This window comes from Scyliorhinus canicula, chromosome 9, assembly GCF_902713615.1.
Source record: "Scyliorhinus canicula chromosome 9, sScyCan1.1, whole genome shotgun sequence".
Lineage (NCBI taxonomy): Eukaryota > Metazoa > Chordata > Chondrichthyes > Carcharhiniformes > Scyliorhinidae > Scyliorhinus > Scyliorhinus canicula.
This window is the reverse complement of record NC_052154.1, coordinates 134,139,280-134,155,223: the sequence shown is the minus strand read 5'-3', so window position 1 is coordinate 134,155,223 and position 15,944 is coordinate 134,139,280. Positions and strand designations below refer to the sequence as shown.

The 15,944-nt window shown below is 45.7% G+C and overlaps 2 protein-coding genes across 4 annotated transcripts in view; one reads left to right on the top strand and one right to left on the bottom strand.

Annotated features, from left to right (window-relative positions):
- LOC119971722 (spexin-like) overlaps positions 1-6,897 on the bottom strand; it is a 97,199-nt gene extending 90,302 nt beyond the window's left edge. Inside the window, exon 1 of the mRNA XM_038807666.1 lies at positions 6,738-6,897. The gene's annotated coding sequence lies outside the window, so the exon portion shown is untranslated. The remainder of the gene's footprint in view (positions 1-6,737) is intronic.
- si:dkey-9k7.3 (circularly permutated Ras protein 1) overlaps positions 1-15,944 on the top strand; it is a 79,875-nt gene that overhangs the window by 46,673 nt on the left and 17,258 nt on the right. For all 3 annotated transcript variants that reach the window (XR_005461899.1, XM_038807663.1, XM_038807664.1), the window contains exons 9-14: positions 3,826-3,915; positions 5,030-5,181; positions 6,462-6,543; positions 11,454-11,578; positions 12,478-12,562; positions 14,991-15,097. Coding sequence is in view for 2 of the 3 variants with exons in the window: in XM_038807663.1 (XP_038663591.1) it covers positions 3,826-3,915; positions 5,030-5,181; positions 6,462-6,543; positions 11,454-11,578; positions 12,478-12,562; positions 14,991-15,097 (641 nt within the window). In the remaining variant the exon portion in view is untranslated. The remainder of the gene's footprint in view (positions 1-3,825; positions 3,916-5,029; positions 5,182-6,461; positions 6,544-11,453; positions 11,579-12,477; positions 12,563-14,990; positions 15,098-15,944) is intronic.

Below are 15,944 nucleotides of genomic sequence, written 5' to 3'. Positions count from 1 at the left end.
AGCCAGGAAGCTGAAAAGTCTCGGGAATGCCAGCCTACTGCAGATCCCATCCCCGGAGTAGGAGAACTCTGGGGATCTTGGAATACCTCTGCAGTCACAAGCAAGCCTTGAGACAGTCACAGCCACAGAGAAACTGATAGAGGAGGCTTGGGCCTATTATCCGGGCCCAGGCCTCTTTCCCTGTATTTTCTACTGTACAAACTCAGACACACAGAAATTTGGAAGCTAGGTTCTCATCATCAGGAACTATTTGAAAAAAAGATGGTAATGTGGAGGCTAAGTGCAAGTTTTGCCCCACTAATTATCATACTTTAGCTGCACTGACAACATAATATTTCTTCTGACTGTTTTGCAAACTGCAGATGTCTCAGACTGCAGAAATAAACTATTCTGCCACAACTAGGGGATTTCTTGCATTTCTCAAGGGCCAAAATGTCATTTTAATTACAGATAGAACTGTAAGGAGTTTTCTGGTTTCGGTTTTAATCAAAATGACTTTCCCGATAGCTTGTGAAAAGGTGCACTTTGCGTTGTGATCCTGAGTTTAACCCCTTTTGTCCAATGTATTGTCTGATCTCAGTCAATTGGATCTGAATCAATATGGGTAACTGCTGTTATTTCTAACCAAAAGTGCATGAGTGTATTTTTATATTTGACACAATAAGGCACACCAATAGAACAAATAGAAAGCATCCTATCGGGCTGCATCACAGCCTGGTGTGGCAACTGCTCGGCCCAAGAACACAAGAAACTTCAGAGAGTCATGATCACAGCCCAGTCCATCACGCAAACCTGCGTCCGATCCATTGACTATCTACACCTCCCGCTGCCTGGGGAAAGCGGGCAGCATAATCACAGACCCCTCCCACTCGGCTAACTCATTCTTCCAACTTCTTCCATCGGGCAGGAGATGCAAAAGCCTGCAAAATGCATGATCAGACTCAAAAACAGCTTCTTCCCCAATGTTACCAGACTCCTAAACAATCCTCTTATGGACTGACCTGATTATGCTTCACCTGATGCCAGTGAAATGTATTTACATTGTGTACCTTGTGTTGCCCTATTACGTATTTTCTTTTTATTTTCTTTTAGAACATAGAACATTACAGCGCAGTACAGGCCCTTCGGCCCTCGATGTTGCGCCGTCCTGTGAAACCCCTCTAAAGTCCCTCTACACTATTCCCTTATCGCCCATATGCCTATCTAATGACCATTTGAATGCGTTTAGTGTTGGCAAGTCCACTACTGTTGCAGGCAGGGCATTCCACGCCCTTACTACTCTCTGAGTAAAGAACCTACCTCTGACATCTGTCCTATATCTATCTCCCCTCAATTTAAAGCTATGTCCCCTCGTGCTGGACATCACCATCCGAGGAAAAGGACTCTCAATGTCCACCCTATCTAATCCTTTGATCATCTTGTATGCCTCAATTAAGTCACCTCTTAATCTTCTTCTCTCTAACGAAAACAGCCTCAAGTCCTTCAGCCTTTCCTCATAAGATCTTCCCTCCATACCAGGCAACATCCTTGTAAATCTCCTCTGTACTCTTTCCAATGCTTCCACATCCTTCCTATAATGCGGCGACCAGAACTGCACGCAATACTCCAAATGCGTCCAGACCAGAGTTTTGTACAACTGCAACATGACCTCATGGCTCCAGAACTCAATTCCTCTACCAATCAAAGCTAACACACACACCGTACGCCTTCTTAACAACCCTCTCAACCTGGGTGGCAACTTTCAGGGATCTATGGGCATGGACACCGAGATCTCTCTGCTCGCCCACACTACCAAGAATCTTACCATTAGCCCAGTACTCTGTCTTCCTGTTATTCCTTCCAAAATGAATCACCTCACACTTTTCTGCATTAAACTTCATTTGCCACCTGTCAGCCCAGCTTTGCAGCTTATCTATGTCCCTCTGTAACTTGTAACATCCTTCTGCACTGTCCACAACTCCATGGGCTCGATTCTCCACCCCCATGTCGGGTGGGAGAATAGCGGGAGGGCCTCCCGACATTTTCACGCCCTCCCGCTATTCTCCCACCCCCCCCCCCCCCCCCCCCACGCCACGAATCGCCTCTCGCCGTTTTTTACGGCGAGCGGCGATTCTCCGAGTCCGATGGGCCGAGCAGCTGGGCCTTCACGCCCGTTTCACCATGGCAGCAAACACACCTGCTCGCTGCCATCGTGAAACGGGTGCCAGGTGCCCATTTGGGGCATCTAGAGGCCCGATTGGCACGGGAGCACCACGACTGTGCTCGGGAGGGAACAGGCCCGCAATCGGTGCCCACCGATCATCGGGCCAGCGTCCAAAACAGACGCACTCTTTCCCCTCCGCCGCCCGGCAAGATCAAGCCGCCACGTCTTGCCGGGCGGCTGAGGAGAAAGACGGCAACTGCGCATGCGCGGCTGACGTCATCGGCTGCATCAGCCGCCGTGACGCTTGACGTGCGGCCTTGACGACCATTGTCAAGGCCGCGCCTCCGTGACGCACGGGGCCGCGCTCCTAGCCCTGCCCGGGGGGGATAATTGGCCCCGGAAGTGGCCGTGAAGGCTGCCATGGGTCACGGCCTGTCCCACGGCAGCCTTTACGATTCTCCGCATTTGCTTGTTTGGTCACCTTCTCGAAGAACTCAATGAGGTTTGTGAGGCACTAAATGATCTGTTTGAGCTGCTCGCAGAAAAATACTTTTCACCGTACCTCAGTACACGTGACAATAAACAAATCCAATCTAATATCCCATGATCAAAAATCTAATTGGCATTCTCTGTCCAAACTTGGGCTGCTAGCATCACTTAATCCCCGTGACACGATCCCTGGTTCTGTAAACTTCTTTTTTCAAATTTTCCCAATACCACCCTTTAGATAGCTTTTGGTATCAAAGATTCACAGGCACGATAGCTGGGTCCTGACTTCAGTTGGGTCTTTGCGTAGAAACCAGGCAGGGGAGGAAGGAGAACAGAATCTGTCCACTTTCTTTGTTGTTGAAGGTAGATTTGGGTTCACTATTTGGTCAGTGTATAGGCCCCACGACAATGACTATTCAGCTCAGCAAGCCCCTGAGGGTAATGTTAGCCGTGTTGGTATAAAACAGACAATATCGTCCATTGTATGCCACACTTGATTCATTTTTCCATTAAAGTCAGTGAAAGGAGATATAGAGAGCTGGAGAATGAACATCACCTGTTTCATAGTGTCACCCAATTCAAATTACCCCCAATTCTTTTGAGACCAGACTCAATCTACCTCATCGTAAATCCGTCTCACCCCCTTAATATCCTGAAGGTTTGTTCTGTATAAACATCCTCGAATTCTTAAAATTAAACAAGAAATACTCAAGAATATTGAGACCCCTCTACTGATTACTTCACCATTCATACCTGGCCTGTTGTCCACTACAGACAACGCTCCCAAGGTTTGAGCATCACAGGGGCCATTGTATAACTTGGGATATTGGATCAACTTATTCTCTATTTTAATTGATACAACAATAGGTGTTCATGTTTTTACAACAATGAGTGACGTTTAGAAATACGCTTATGTGGTCATGTCATCAACTTTGGAATGAAGAATTTTCAGCACTGTAGTGATGGTCTGGGCCTCATTAAAAATAAAGCACGTTTTTGGGGAATAATTCACCCTGCAATATGAAATAAACAGAATGGAGAACTCTCCCAGAGGCAGTTGATATATTTTGTGATGTTCATTATTTCTCATTGCTCCATGCCTTTGATATCGGCGAGCCAATATTTGGTATGGCCTGGTGCAGAAACTGTTGTGCATCATTGGTTGAACTGACCACACGTTTTCTTTGCTACAGAGTGTTCAAGAAGCCATCCTGAGATCTTTGAATCACATGACACAAACCAGTCCGCAAAAGCGAGTCGCCTTGGTTACATTTAATGATGAGGTATAGTGACATTTAGGAAATAATGTGGATGGTACAGTGAACAAGTAAACTGACATGGATTGATGGGTAGGTATATCAGATAGCAGAGTTTTCTGGATGAGAGATATACCAGACTGTCTTTCCAGCCTAATGAACTCCCAGTTTGAAAGTGCCCCCCTTAGCAACCATTACTTGTTAACACTACTTCTTAGAAATAAATAGGCGTAGTTATGGGGTGTACCATTAAATGGAAAATAAATAATACATATCAACTCAGATTTACTTTTCAAGCATTTTCATAGGAGAGTTGAAGTTTTAAGTCAAGGCTGAAATTTGAATACAAAATTGAGATCCTTGGCCTGTGGGATCATTTCATACTGAGGTCTAACTCTAATCTCAAACTTAGTAAATCAACTTGGGATAAATATTTTGTTTTGGGTGCGCTTGGTGAAATGGACATAAATTGCACCCAAAATTGTCTCCATTTTGAAAAGTGTTCTTTTTCATTTCATTTCCTGCACAATCACATGCAAAGCAAACTCTGATTAGCACAATCAGGCAGCGTTTTAAAATGTAATCCTTCCTTGAAAAAATTGCTTTAAAATACTCCCTGACATACAGTATTTAAAAGTGGTAATGTGTACAATTTGATTAATATAGCCAGGTTTAATCACAATTTAAAAAAAATCATAGTATCAATTCACCATCTGTGCATAATTAGATATTAAAATACTGAAAATTACTTTCAGAGAAAAAGAACCATTTGCTTCTTATGTTCAGGTAGTCAGTCTCTTGGTAAATAGAAAAAATCCAAGTACCCTATTTGAAATGTTTTATTTAATGTCCTTGAGTCCGAAAGACCCAGGTTAATTTTTAAAGTGTCCTCAAAACTCTGCTAATGAGGGCAATTAGTGGAAACTTCCAATGGTGATGATTTCATTCTGGGGATGTGGACAGTTTTGTGGGCAACGACGATCGCTGGTGCCATGTATTTTAAACTAACTGAAAAGATGGGGTAACTCTAGTGATGCTGAATGTCACTTGCACTTAAAATTCCACCATCAATTGAGCTGAGCAAACCAGAACAATTGAGGAAAAACTCCAGGTCTTATTAAGTACCTCTTCTTCTCTCCAGGTAACAATCTATGGGGATGGTCTGTGTGAGCCCACAAGGCTGAGTGATTATCAGCTATTGGATTCCGACTATCTAAAGGCAAGAGGGAGCGAGTATCCTGTCCCACGATGCATTGCAGAAAGCCTTCATGCACTAAGTTACCGGGTCCATGGGTAAGTATTGCATTAACTGTTCACTAATTGAACGTTGAGCACAATTGAATGGGCACTCATTCTTTTTCTTATGCAATTGGCTTGTCTAATGTCAAGAGAGCACAGCCCCCTGCCAGGCAGAGTTACTTCGAAATATTCTCCCACAGCCAGGGTTGAAGGAATAGTCAAGGCTTCAAAGGGCCACCTGTGTACATTCTCAGAACGCGGTTCACTAGAAACTAATTTTGTTCAAAAAAATGGAAGCAAGGGAAAACCATGTAGTTTATCCTCACTTTTTTCAAAATTCAATCTCACCCTTCCTCATTTCTTTTTCTGTTATAAGCGCATTTCCCTTTGCCCCCTGTTTAAAAATCAGACAGGGTATAGGGTAGGAAAATACAGTAGGAACTTGTTCATATAAAAGCTGAAAGGAACCTGGAGTAATTTTCCAAGCATAATTGTACAGGAGCAGATGATTAGGAGCATTCATACCTAGTTAGATACTGGGCTAACAGTGTTTGAATACTAGAGCTGGAACTTCGGTGAGCCAATCAGCCTATTCTTGTCTTTGGGCTACCTTTTGTGGTGGACATCCACAGAAGACCCAGGGACAGGCTACAATAGTTTATTTATTATTCAAGCATGGAGGGAACTACCCCAAAGATATTATTGGAGTCGCACATTCCTCTAATACAGCTTTCAGCTCTAACACACGTCTAAAAAAACTCTAATGCAGCAATCACAGGGACAGAAAGCACAACTCTCTCCACCAAGTCACAGATAGAGACTGCTTATTACAGTTAGTCAGTACACAGAACATTGTTTAAATTCTAATCTTGTCTACATATCTTTTAACTAGAGACTGTATGTTCTTCAAACAAGTAAACAACCTTGCTGGCGAGTTCTGCTAATTTCAGGCCCATGAGGTAGAGCATTTGACTAGCTCTTATGGCCTGGCTGATCTAGCTCCTTTTGTCCTGCATCTTTTTGTTTGATCCCAACTTTTTTGCTGAGGTGACTGACTCCTGATGGAAGCCAGCTCTAAATGGACAAGTTACCAAATTAGCAAGTATATCTGAAAGCTGGTTTGATAGTATGGGCCATTCACAGTCAATCCTGGCTTCAGATAATGTACATACACTGCCCAGCAGCAGTCTCTCGGCTGAATGGAAACACGCTCCTCTTTTTTTTCTCTCTTCCTAGACAAATATAGGTCTTGTCCTTGACCAGCTAACTCAACGCAGGCCAGGACAGAGCTGTGCTTTATCTTGATGATCTCCTGTCTTTATTAATCTCTACAGAATGCGAGAACAAGGTGCAACCGCCCTAGGTCCAGCTGCACTTGTCTCAGTGTCAATAGCATCAAAGAAACCAGGGTCAAAGGTGAGTGACATGGCATTTATGATTTAAGTAATTGTGGATCAGAATCAAAACTATAGGAAGGAGCTGGAGTCAGCTTGATGCTTTCAAAGAGTAAACAAGAGCCAAATGGCTTCCTTCTGCACTATCAGAATATGTTATTTTAACTTGTGGGACGAACATTCTGGCCATTCATGTCGGTTCGTATCAGAACCTACCGGTACCACTGATGGCGCATTCCCGCTGTGTGTTTCCCGGCAGCAAATAGTGCATTCAACAGGAAACCCCCTTCACAATGGTGGGGTCTTCTGGTCTACATCTGGCGGGTTGTGTAGAAACTCTCACCCATAATCTCATGAAAAGGCTAGATTTTATAAATTTGTTTAATGCTGGTTTCCATCCAACATTGTTCCCAACCTTGAGCCTGCATCAGGGGCCACCGATCGGCAGGCCATCGCAATCTGGGGGGGGGGGGGGGGGGGGGGGGGGACCGACCTTCCTCTGTGTGGGCCCGCTGTGTGGCTCCGCCATGTTGCCGGTGCTCGTGCCGAGGTGGGACGCTGCAAGCATGCACGGACCTGCTTGCGGCCGTTGTGCGCATGCGCGGGCGCGCGGTCTGGCTGGCAGGGCCCCGCCAGCAGCCAGAGCTGCAGGATGCATGCCGGGGCCCTGCTAGCCCCCTGGAGAACTGGGAAACACTCCGGACCTTCGAGGAAAAAGTCCAGAGTGATTCTCGTCCATTTTCTGGTGTGTGTGTGGACTTAGTCCACAGATGGGAGAATCCTGCCCTAGATTCTCGCCAGAGAAATCGCGTTTCCCGATTTTCCCAGAACCTCGCCGGTTTGGGGGTGAACTTCATTTTAATACATTAAGATGGATTTGAATGTTATTACCGCACCAACCCCTGCCACCAAATGATCCCCCCTCACTAAATATTCATCGTGTCAGCAAGGTTTCCAACTGGTTTGGCCAGGCATGACACGATCGAGGGGATCCCAATGGAGCGCAGAGGTAAGTATAGCCCATGGGGAGGGGGGGTAGAGACACATGTTAGGGCAGTCGCCTAGCACTGCCCTCTGGCAGAGGTTGGCACTGCCAGGTTGGCACCCGAGGTTAAGAGAAGGGAACAGGGCTACATTAGAAGGGGCAGTAGTGGAGCAGGAGATAAAAGATACGATTGGGAGGATACAGTCGGGGAAGGTGGCAGGGCCAGATGGGTTTCTGGTGGAATATTTATCGCTAATGGTGGGGATGTTTGAGGAGGCGATAGGGAAGGGGGTGTTACCACAAATTTTGGGGCAGGCATCGATTTCCCCATTGCTTAAAAGAGATAAAATTCCGATGAAGTGTGGGTCGTATCGGCCTATATCACTTTTAAACGTGGACACAAAGATATTGGCGAAGGTACCGGCAGGTAGGCGAGAGGAATGCCTCCCGAAGATGATAGGTGAAGATCAAATGGGGTTTGTGGGAGGGAGGCAGCTCTTTTCAAACATTAGGAGGGTATTGAATGTGGTTATGACACCGGCGGAGGGGATGGAAAAAGAGTGTTTATGGCTGTGGTGGTATAACTAGGAGTTTTACGGTACCTATCTGCTATTGGCTCAGGTCGGTCATGTGCCTCTCTGCTGATTGGTTGAGGCTAGTCATGTGACTTCCCACCCATTGGCCGAGAGGCAAGTAGTCCCGCCTACGAGGCGGGGTATAAGAACCCGTAGGACCCGGCAGTCGGCCTTTCTCTGTAAGTCGACTGTCGGGCACACAACTAGTTGATTAAAGCCTGATTATATGGAACTTCTTCATGACTCGAGTCCAATTGGACGCGTTTGACTGGGTAGAATAGGAGTACCTGATGGCAGTTCTCGAGTGGTTTGGAGCATGATTTGTGAACTGGGTAAAGCCACTGTATAAGGAGCCAAGGGCGAGTGTCCGCACAAATAACATCAGCTCGGAATACTTTTCTCTCCACCGTGGGACTAGGCAGGGATGTCCTACGTCCCCCCTGCGATTGAGCCATTGGCCATTGCGTTGAGAAGTTTGGGGAATGGAAAGGGATAGTGAAGGGGAGGGGGGGCGGGGAATAGAGCATAGGGTGTCCTTATATGCCAATGACTTGTTATTATACGTGTCGGAACCGAGTGTGTCAATCGGGGAAATACTGGAGCTGCTTCGGGCGTTTGGGTCTTCCTCGGGGTACAAATTAATTCTAGACAAGAGTGAGTATTTTGTGGTGTCTCGGCTGGGGGTGGGGGCAGGAGTGGGGGGGCTGCCATTCCGTATGGCAGGGACTCACTTTAGATACCTGGGAGTGCAGGTTGCTCGGGATTGTGGGGGGAGGGCTCCATAGGTACAACATTTCTAGTTTGGTGGGGAGAGTGAAAGCAGATCTGGCAAGGTGGGATGGCCTCCCTCAGTCTCTGGTGGGCCGGATATAGGCAATTAAAATGAACGTATTGCCGCGATTTCTGTTCATTTTCCAATGCCTGATTTTCCTGCTAAAGGCATTTTGTAAAGAGATTAAAGGGATAATTACCTCGTTTATATGGGGAGGGAAGGTGGTCAGAATTAGAAAGGTGCTACTATAGAGAGGAAGGCAGGCAGGGGGTTTGGGTCTTCCGAACCTGATGTATTACTACTGGCCGACAAATGTGGAGCTGGGTCAGAGGGGATGACTCCCAGTGGATCAAAATGGAGGAGAAGTTTGTGTAGGGCATCGGCATTGAAGGCGCTAGCAACAGCGCCGCTCCCGACAGCCTCGGGGAAATACTCAGGGAGTCCGATAGTAATAGCTTTGTTGAGAATTTGGAGACTATTTCGCCAGCACTTCAGGTTGGGGGCAGGGTCAAGGGAAATGTTGATTCGGAGGAACCATAGATTTGAGCTAAGGATGTGGGATGAAAATTTTTGGAGATGGGAGGAGAAAGGAATTAGGACGCTAAAAGATTTGTTTCTTGAGTGTCCGTTTGCAGGATTGAAGGATCTGGAACGAAGTATGGGCTGGAGCTGGGGAAATATTTAGATATATGCAGGTTGGAGACTTTGCCAAGAAGGAGATACAGAGCTTCCCGGTGGAGGTGGAGCCAGCCTCCACATTGCTGGAGATGTTGACGACAGCGGGGCTGGAGAAGTGGGTAGTGTCGGCGGTTCACGGGGCTATTTTGAAAGAAGAGAAGGCACCGCTGGATGGGATCAAGGCAAAGTGGGAGGAAGAGTTGGGAGAGGGTATGGAGAAGGGATTTTGGTGTGAGGTGCTCCGGAGGGTGAATGCCTTCACATTGTGCATGAGATTGGGGCTGATACAGCTGAAGATGGTATATAGAGCACACCTCACAAGGGCAAGGATGAGCTGATTCTTTGAGGGGGTAGAAGATGTGTGTGAATGTTGCAGGGGGGGACCCGCAAACTACGTTCATATGTTTTGGTCCTGTCCAAAACTGGAGGATTATTGGAAGGAGGTTTTCGGGTAATCTCTAAAGTGGTGCATGTGAAACTGGATCCGGGCCCTCGGGAGGCCATATCTGGGGTGTCGGACCAGCCGCGGTTGGTAACAGGTGCAGAGGTAGATGTTGTGCAGGTGGGAGTCAATCCCTCTGACCCAGCCTTTGCCTCGTTGGTCGCCCGAAGGCGGATCCTGTTGGAATGAGATCAACCTCTCCACCCTGTGCCCTGGAGTGGCGGGGTGACCTGCTGGAATTCCTGACTCTTGAGAAGGTCAAACTTGAACTGAGGGGAAGAATGGAGGGGTTCTACAATTCATGGGTGTTAATCATTATGCACTTTCGAGAATTGGATTACATCAAACATTAGTGGGGGGGGCGGTTAGGAGAGTTGGGAGGACGGGGTCTGTATGTGTTAATGGTGACTATGGGTGATTCCTGATCCCTTTTTGTCATTTGTTTATGTTAACATGTGGGCTAATGTCTGGGATCTAGTGGGAGAATGGGATCATTGTTATTGATATGGGGATTGACATTGCATTCATTACTGATTATTGTTTATTGTTGGTGAGTGTAAATTTGGGAGAAAATGTGAAAAAAGAGAATAAAAATATTTTTTTTAAAACCTAATAAAGGGATCAGGGGTTATGAGGAGAAGGCAGGAAAATAGGGATGAGGGGCATGACCAAATGGCGGAGCAAACCTGATGGGCCGAATGGCTTGCTTCTGCTCCTATATCCCGTGGTCTTTTGGAGGGGCCTAGTGGAAGCTCACACCCATGATTCTTTCACACACTGTGCTCTCGATATTACTTTGCAACCAAGGGCAGCAAAAGACAATGCTTTTCAGCTCTGCTGCCCTCTTAACAACCAGTTCAAATGTGGCAATAGCACTTGACTGTACAAATAGGCCACATGGGAATACCATGTTTCTAGAGGAACCCAAAAATGGCTAAATTTAAAAGAAAAAGCTTGTTCACCTCCTCTTTTGAAGACACTATAGTTCCAAGGGTGCTGGTTACTCTCCGGCACTTTTTCCAAAGTGACTTTGTTTTGTTGTTTGATGGTTATGAAGTGTGGCTGGTTATTCAGCCACAATCTTCAACTTGCCAGATGTTACATTTACCCCTGCCTTCTAATTGGGATTCTTGGTTACCAATATGGAGTAAGAAGAGATAATATGAGACAAATTGCAATGTTTGAAATCAGCTAACCCAGTACAGATTTGGAATCCAGTCATGGGCTACTCAATTGGTATCATGGCCTCAGTACAAAGCTCAGCCTGCCTTTATGCAGCAGGTCATGGGGAGTTAACGCTCCTCATTCACATCATATACTGGCATGCTTTTCAGTCTGCCCTCAAGTGCTATTGCAGGCAATTATGGGAGCTTGGGGACAATCATCTGTGCTATGTCTCCAACAGAAGGCTGGGTTCTCAACAAACATGTTGCTTCTGTAAAGACAGGTCTATAACCACGGTGAATTCTGCTTGCTTTAGGTCATCATCTGCACAGACGGGAGGGCAAACACAGGCCTTGGATACCTGGAGAGTGTGGAGGAAGATGTGTACAAGTGTTCCAGTCAGTTTTACACTAATGTAGGAGAGCAAGCAGCCTTAAGTGGGTAGGTAGTCTTATTTTGCATTCCCCATTTTTAAAAATAGTTATTGTTAATTGTTTTATTTTTAAATTGTGGAATGTAGAATTTATATTTATATGGTGTTTTATCATGTTCAGGAAAAATGTGAAAGCATTTCATAAGCAATGAATAATCTTTATGAAGTAACTGTTATTTAGTAGGTAAATGCATCAACTTTCCGTACTTTTGATCCATCACAAGTAGAATGGCACTCACTTCAGAGTTGTTTAAAAATCATGTAAATATGAATCGTGTCCCTGTGTTACTCTAAGATGCTAGTTTGGATGAGACTAGCTTGCAAAAGTCTGTCCAGGCTTGAATATTCCCATATCTGGGAACGTTTTTCTCTCACACTCCCAGGTAGCTTGTCATCTTATCCTTCACCACCTTTAGCTTCCTTCATCTATAACTTGCCTTCACACGTTTCTGGCCTTCTTCAATTTTCTCTGATTCTTCCTCTTGTGTTTATTCTGTGCTCCAAATGTCCCCTCCTACACAGTCTCCCTTCTCTCTATGCCCTTACTATGTTGAAATGAAGATTGGAATTGTACAGTGTCCTGCTGCATTGGCATCAAACCCATGCAATCCCTGATCTACGTTCGACTTTGTTCCTTCCTAGAATATTTTATAATCTTGGTGTTTCCTAACCACCATTTCTCAAGTTTCATTTGTTTTTTGCCCTGTGTTTCTCAATGTGCATCATGGCTTTAATAAAACTCCATTTCCAAGTATATAATTTTACATTTATTCAATATGCACCAATCCGAGATCCCATTACAAACCTCTATAACTCTAAATGTATACGTCAGCATAATTCCTAGTTGTAAAGTCATGGAAACACAGAAACCTGTTCTGCAGTGTCACTATTTCTGTCCTTGCTCTAGGGTGATTGTATCGGTTCTGACAATAGAAGGCACAGACTGTCGGCTGGCAGAACTTGGCAAACTGGCAGATCAGACAGGAGGAAGGGTAAGAACACAGGGGAAGGAGGGGAAATGATAATGCTGCTAGTTACTTCACTTAAAAATGTAATATGTGTACTGAAAGATATTTAAACAACTCTTCTAGAAATATGTCTAGTAAATTAAGCCACAGCTTTTTAAACTCCCCTATTAGTTCAGTGAGGGAATGCACAATGTGAGGTAGTACAGCACTGAAAGGTAATTGAGGTGAATTAAAAAGTCAATTCAGAGCCTCTTTGACCTTGAATTCCTCAACAGTGCACAGTTTGCTTGCCATGTCTGCACCTCACCAGGGTCACTGAGATAATTGCACTGAGAGGAGAGTTTCTTCAGTGAAACTGATAAGCTGGAAAGGTTCCATCGTGACTTTTGAGAGATTGTTGTTGAAAGCACTTCTCGAGTGCTATTACTGCTTGACAGGTGATTGCCAACTTTTTGGCAAGCACTTCATCTGCCTAACACATCACTCACCTTCAGCTATACCTCTCTGCTGCCAGCCGTCACCTGGAAACAGCTTGTCCAGCTCCAACTTCCACTTCTTCCCAGGGCTAAAGCAGAGACCACACCACCATCAGCAACCCCGGCAGCAGCAGCTGCCTTCTCCTCACCTCAATGCAGAAGGGATGGACATTGAGATTCAGCTGAAAGAAGGCGAGAGCCACCAATACAGGGTGTATAGGCTGAGGATCAGCTCTCTCACCCTGCCTGAGCATCAGTGCCTCACGGAGCTCAAGTGGCAGGCCACTGCTGACATCAGCGGCCTCCTGAAAAACGATTATTGGGGGAGGTGCACATGCATTGCCAGTGGCTGACAAGGTGCTGGAACTGCAGTACCAATATCTCTTCCCCCCCCCCCCCCCCCCCCCCCCCCCCCCCCCCCCCACCCTCCACCCAAATCTCTGCCTCTCGCTATGTTATATGCCATCTTTTCCGCTAATGGCTTGTATGGCTATCAGGAAAGGACATCATTTGTGAAAGGTGACTATGAGGCATGAGTTTAAAGGGGCAATTGAAAAAGGTTGAGTGAATATTAGCTGTACTGATGGGGATGTGAGGTGCCATGCAGAGCACCTCACATGAGCAGAGCTGCAAAATGTGTTGTGCTGAGGCATTCTGTGCAGGCGAACGTTGGCCAAGTCAGAGTCTGAAGCTTGACAGCAGAGAGTGGTAATGCCACTCTCCTTTCTTGTCTCAGATCCTCTTGGTGCATTGTCTCCAGTTTGGGGGGGGGGGCCACACTCCTGCTGCTAACTGTCGCAGCCAATTTCATCTATGCCTTCGTGCTCAGAAATACTTTCTCTTCCTTCCATCCTTGGGAGCGATCACTGCTGCAGTTCCTCAGACCCTGCAGCAGAACTTCCAGGAAAGAGTGAGAGGCCTGGGAGGCCAGCCTTCCCAGATCTCCTCTCCATTGCTTTGCCTGCTGCAGACTCAGAAATCCCAGTGCTGGTGAACCATTGTAACCAATGTCATAATCCCTCTACTTTGTCATCCTTCCTTTGACAAGACAGGATACATTGGCTGGCATGCTCTCCGTGCGTGGCCAGGGAGCTCAGAGGCAGGTTACTATTGCAGTGGTTTCCCCCCGGGATAGGGCCCTGGTAAAGTCCGCTCAATCAAAAACTGCTTTGCAATTCAATTGTCCCACCATTAAGAGCGGATTCCACCCTACGACTGGACATATATCTATTGCACTCATAGTTTTTACTGAACCCTCTCCAGGTGATGTGTTCCCAGCATTATTAGCCAGTGAAGATCCCAGTACTGAGAAACCCTGTCACATGGTCAGTGTTTTTCATCCTACTTAAGAGTTGATTACAGATAACCTCTGACATGTCAGTTTTGTCAACATCCTTTCAAGGATGCTCAACCTTCATGGACATGCATGCACCCATCATAACTAGGCTATTGACTTGAAAACCGGGCTGACAAGCGTTCTTGGATTGATAGTTTCTCAATTTCTGCCAGGCTGTGCTTCATTCTCCTCACTACACAATGAAAACTGGCCGATCAAACATTTGGGATACACCGGAGTTCCAACTGGTGTTGCTATACCTCATGACACAGAAACGGAAGTCTCTTATCTTGCACATGGATGGCCTGCATGGCCAGTACCCCAGGGTCTTCAAGAGAAAATTTACATAATGCCAGGTTTTCTGAAGTCAGACTTTGTCAGAATGCCTGCATCATTGTGCCTTTTGTCGCACAATTTAGTGAAGTGTGAACATGAAATAATTAGTCAATCCCTCACTCAAAACTCCTAAATGATGCAAGGTTGTGGACTCTGTCTTTTACTGGGTTTTGAGGAACAGCACATCTTTGGTACAATGCCAAGATTTTGAAATGTCCATTCAAGTGCACCTAGCCTGAACCTTCCATTTTTACTTTTATCTTTTCCTTGCTGCATTGTCATCTGGTATCATTTCTCATTCCAGGTCAACATTGTTGATCCAATTAATTTACCGAAAGAGATTCAGGCCACTTTGGAGGATGATGTAATTGCGACCGATACCACTGTCACCTTTGTAGTACCTGAACAGATGTGAGTGTACTTCTCTGAGAAATTAGTGTATGTAGTATCAAATGATTGCCCAAGAGTGGACATCTCCCTTGTAATTCATTGAAAGTCATCAGTTGTGCCCTACAGATATAACGTCTTAAATTCAGCAAAATATCTCTCGGCAAATCACAGAAGGGAGCATGGAAAAGAGGAACCTGTCAGGTAAAGGGAGGAGTTGAGGGATATGAAGTTGCAGTTGAAGAGAGATATTTTGAGAAAACATTTGATGATGGTAAGAGATGTGGCAAAACAGGCAGAAGATGGAGGTTCACAATGAGTTTCAAACGCTATGTGAGTAATGGTTGAACCTTCCACATTGGGTGCAGTGACCCACAAATGAGGTCATATTTCCAATACTTAGGGTGACAACCTTTCACCTTCAACATCATACTGGCATCTACCAGGTGAGGTCCTAACAGCAATAGGAACATTCGCTTATGTCAGTCTGTGCAAGCAAGGCCACTGTGAATGACTTTACCTTTATCATTGAAGAAATTATCCCTTTTGCTTGACACTTAAAATATGTAATGTTGAGATCATAAAATCAAATTACTGCTGGAAATGCTCAGCAGGTCAGGAAGCATCTGTGGAGCGAGGGGTTAAAGTCTGGAATGCGTTGCATGTGAGTGTGGTGGAGGCAGGTTCGATCAAAGCATTTAAAAGGGAAATTAGACTGTTATCTGAACAGGAAGAATGTGTCGGATTACAGGGAGAAGGCGGGGAATGGCATCAGGCGAATTGCTTATTCAGAGAGCCCATGCAGACACAACAGGCCTCATGGCAGCCTTCTGCACTATAACAACTCTGTGAACATTGGCATCCAGATTTT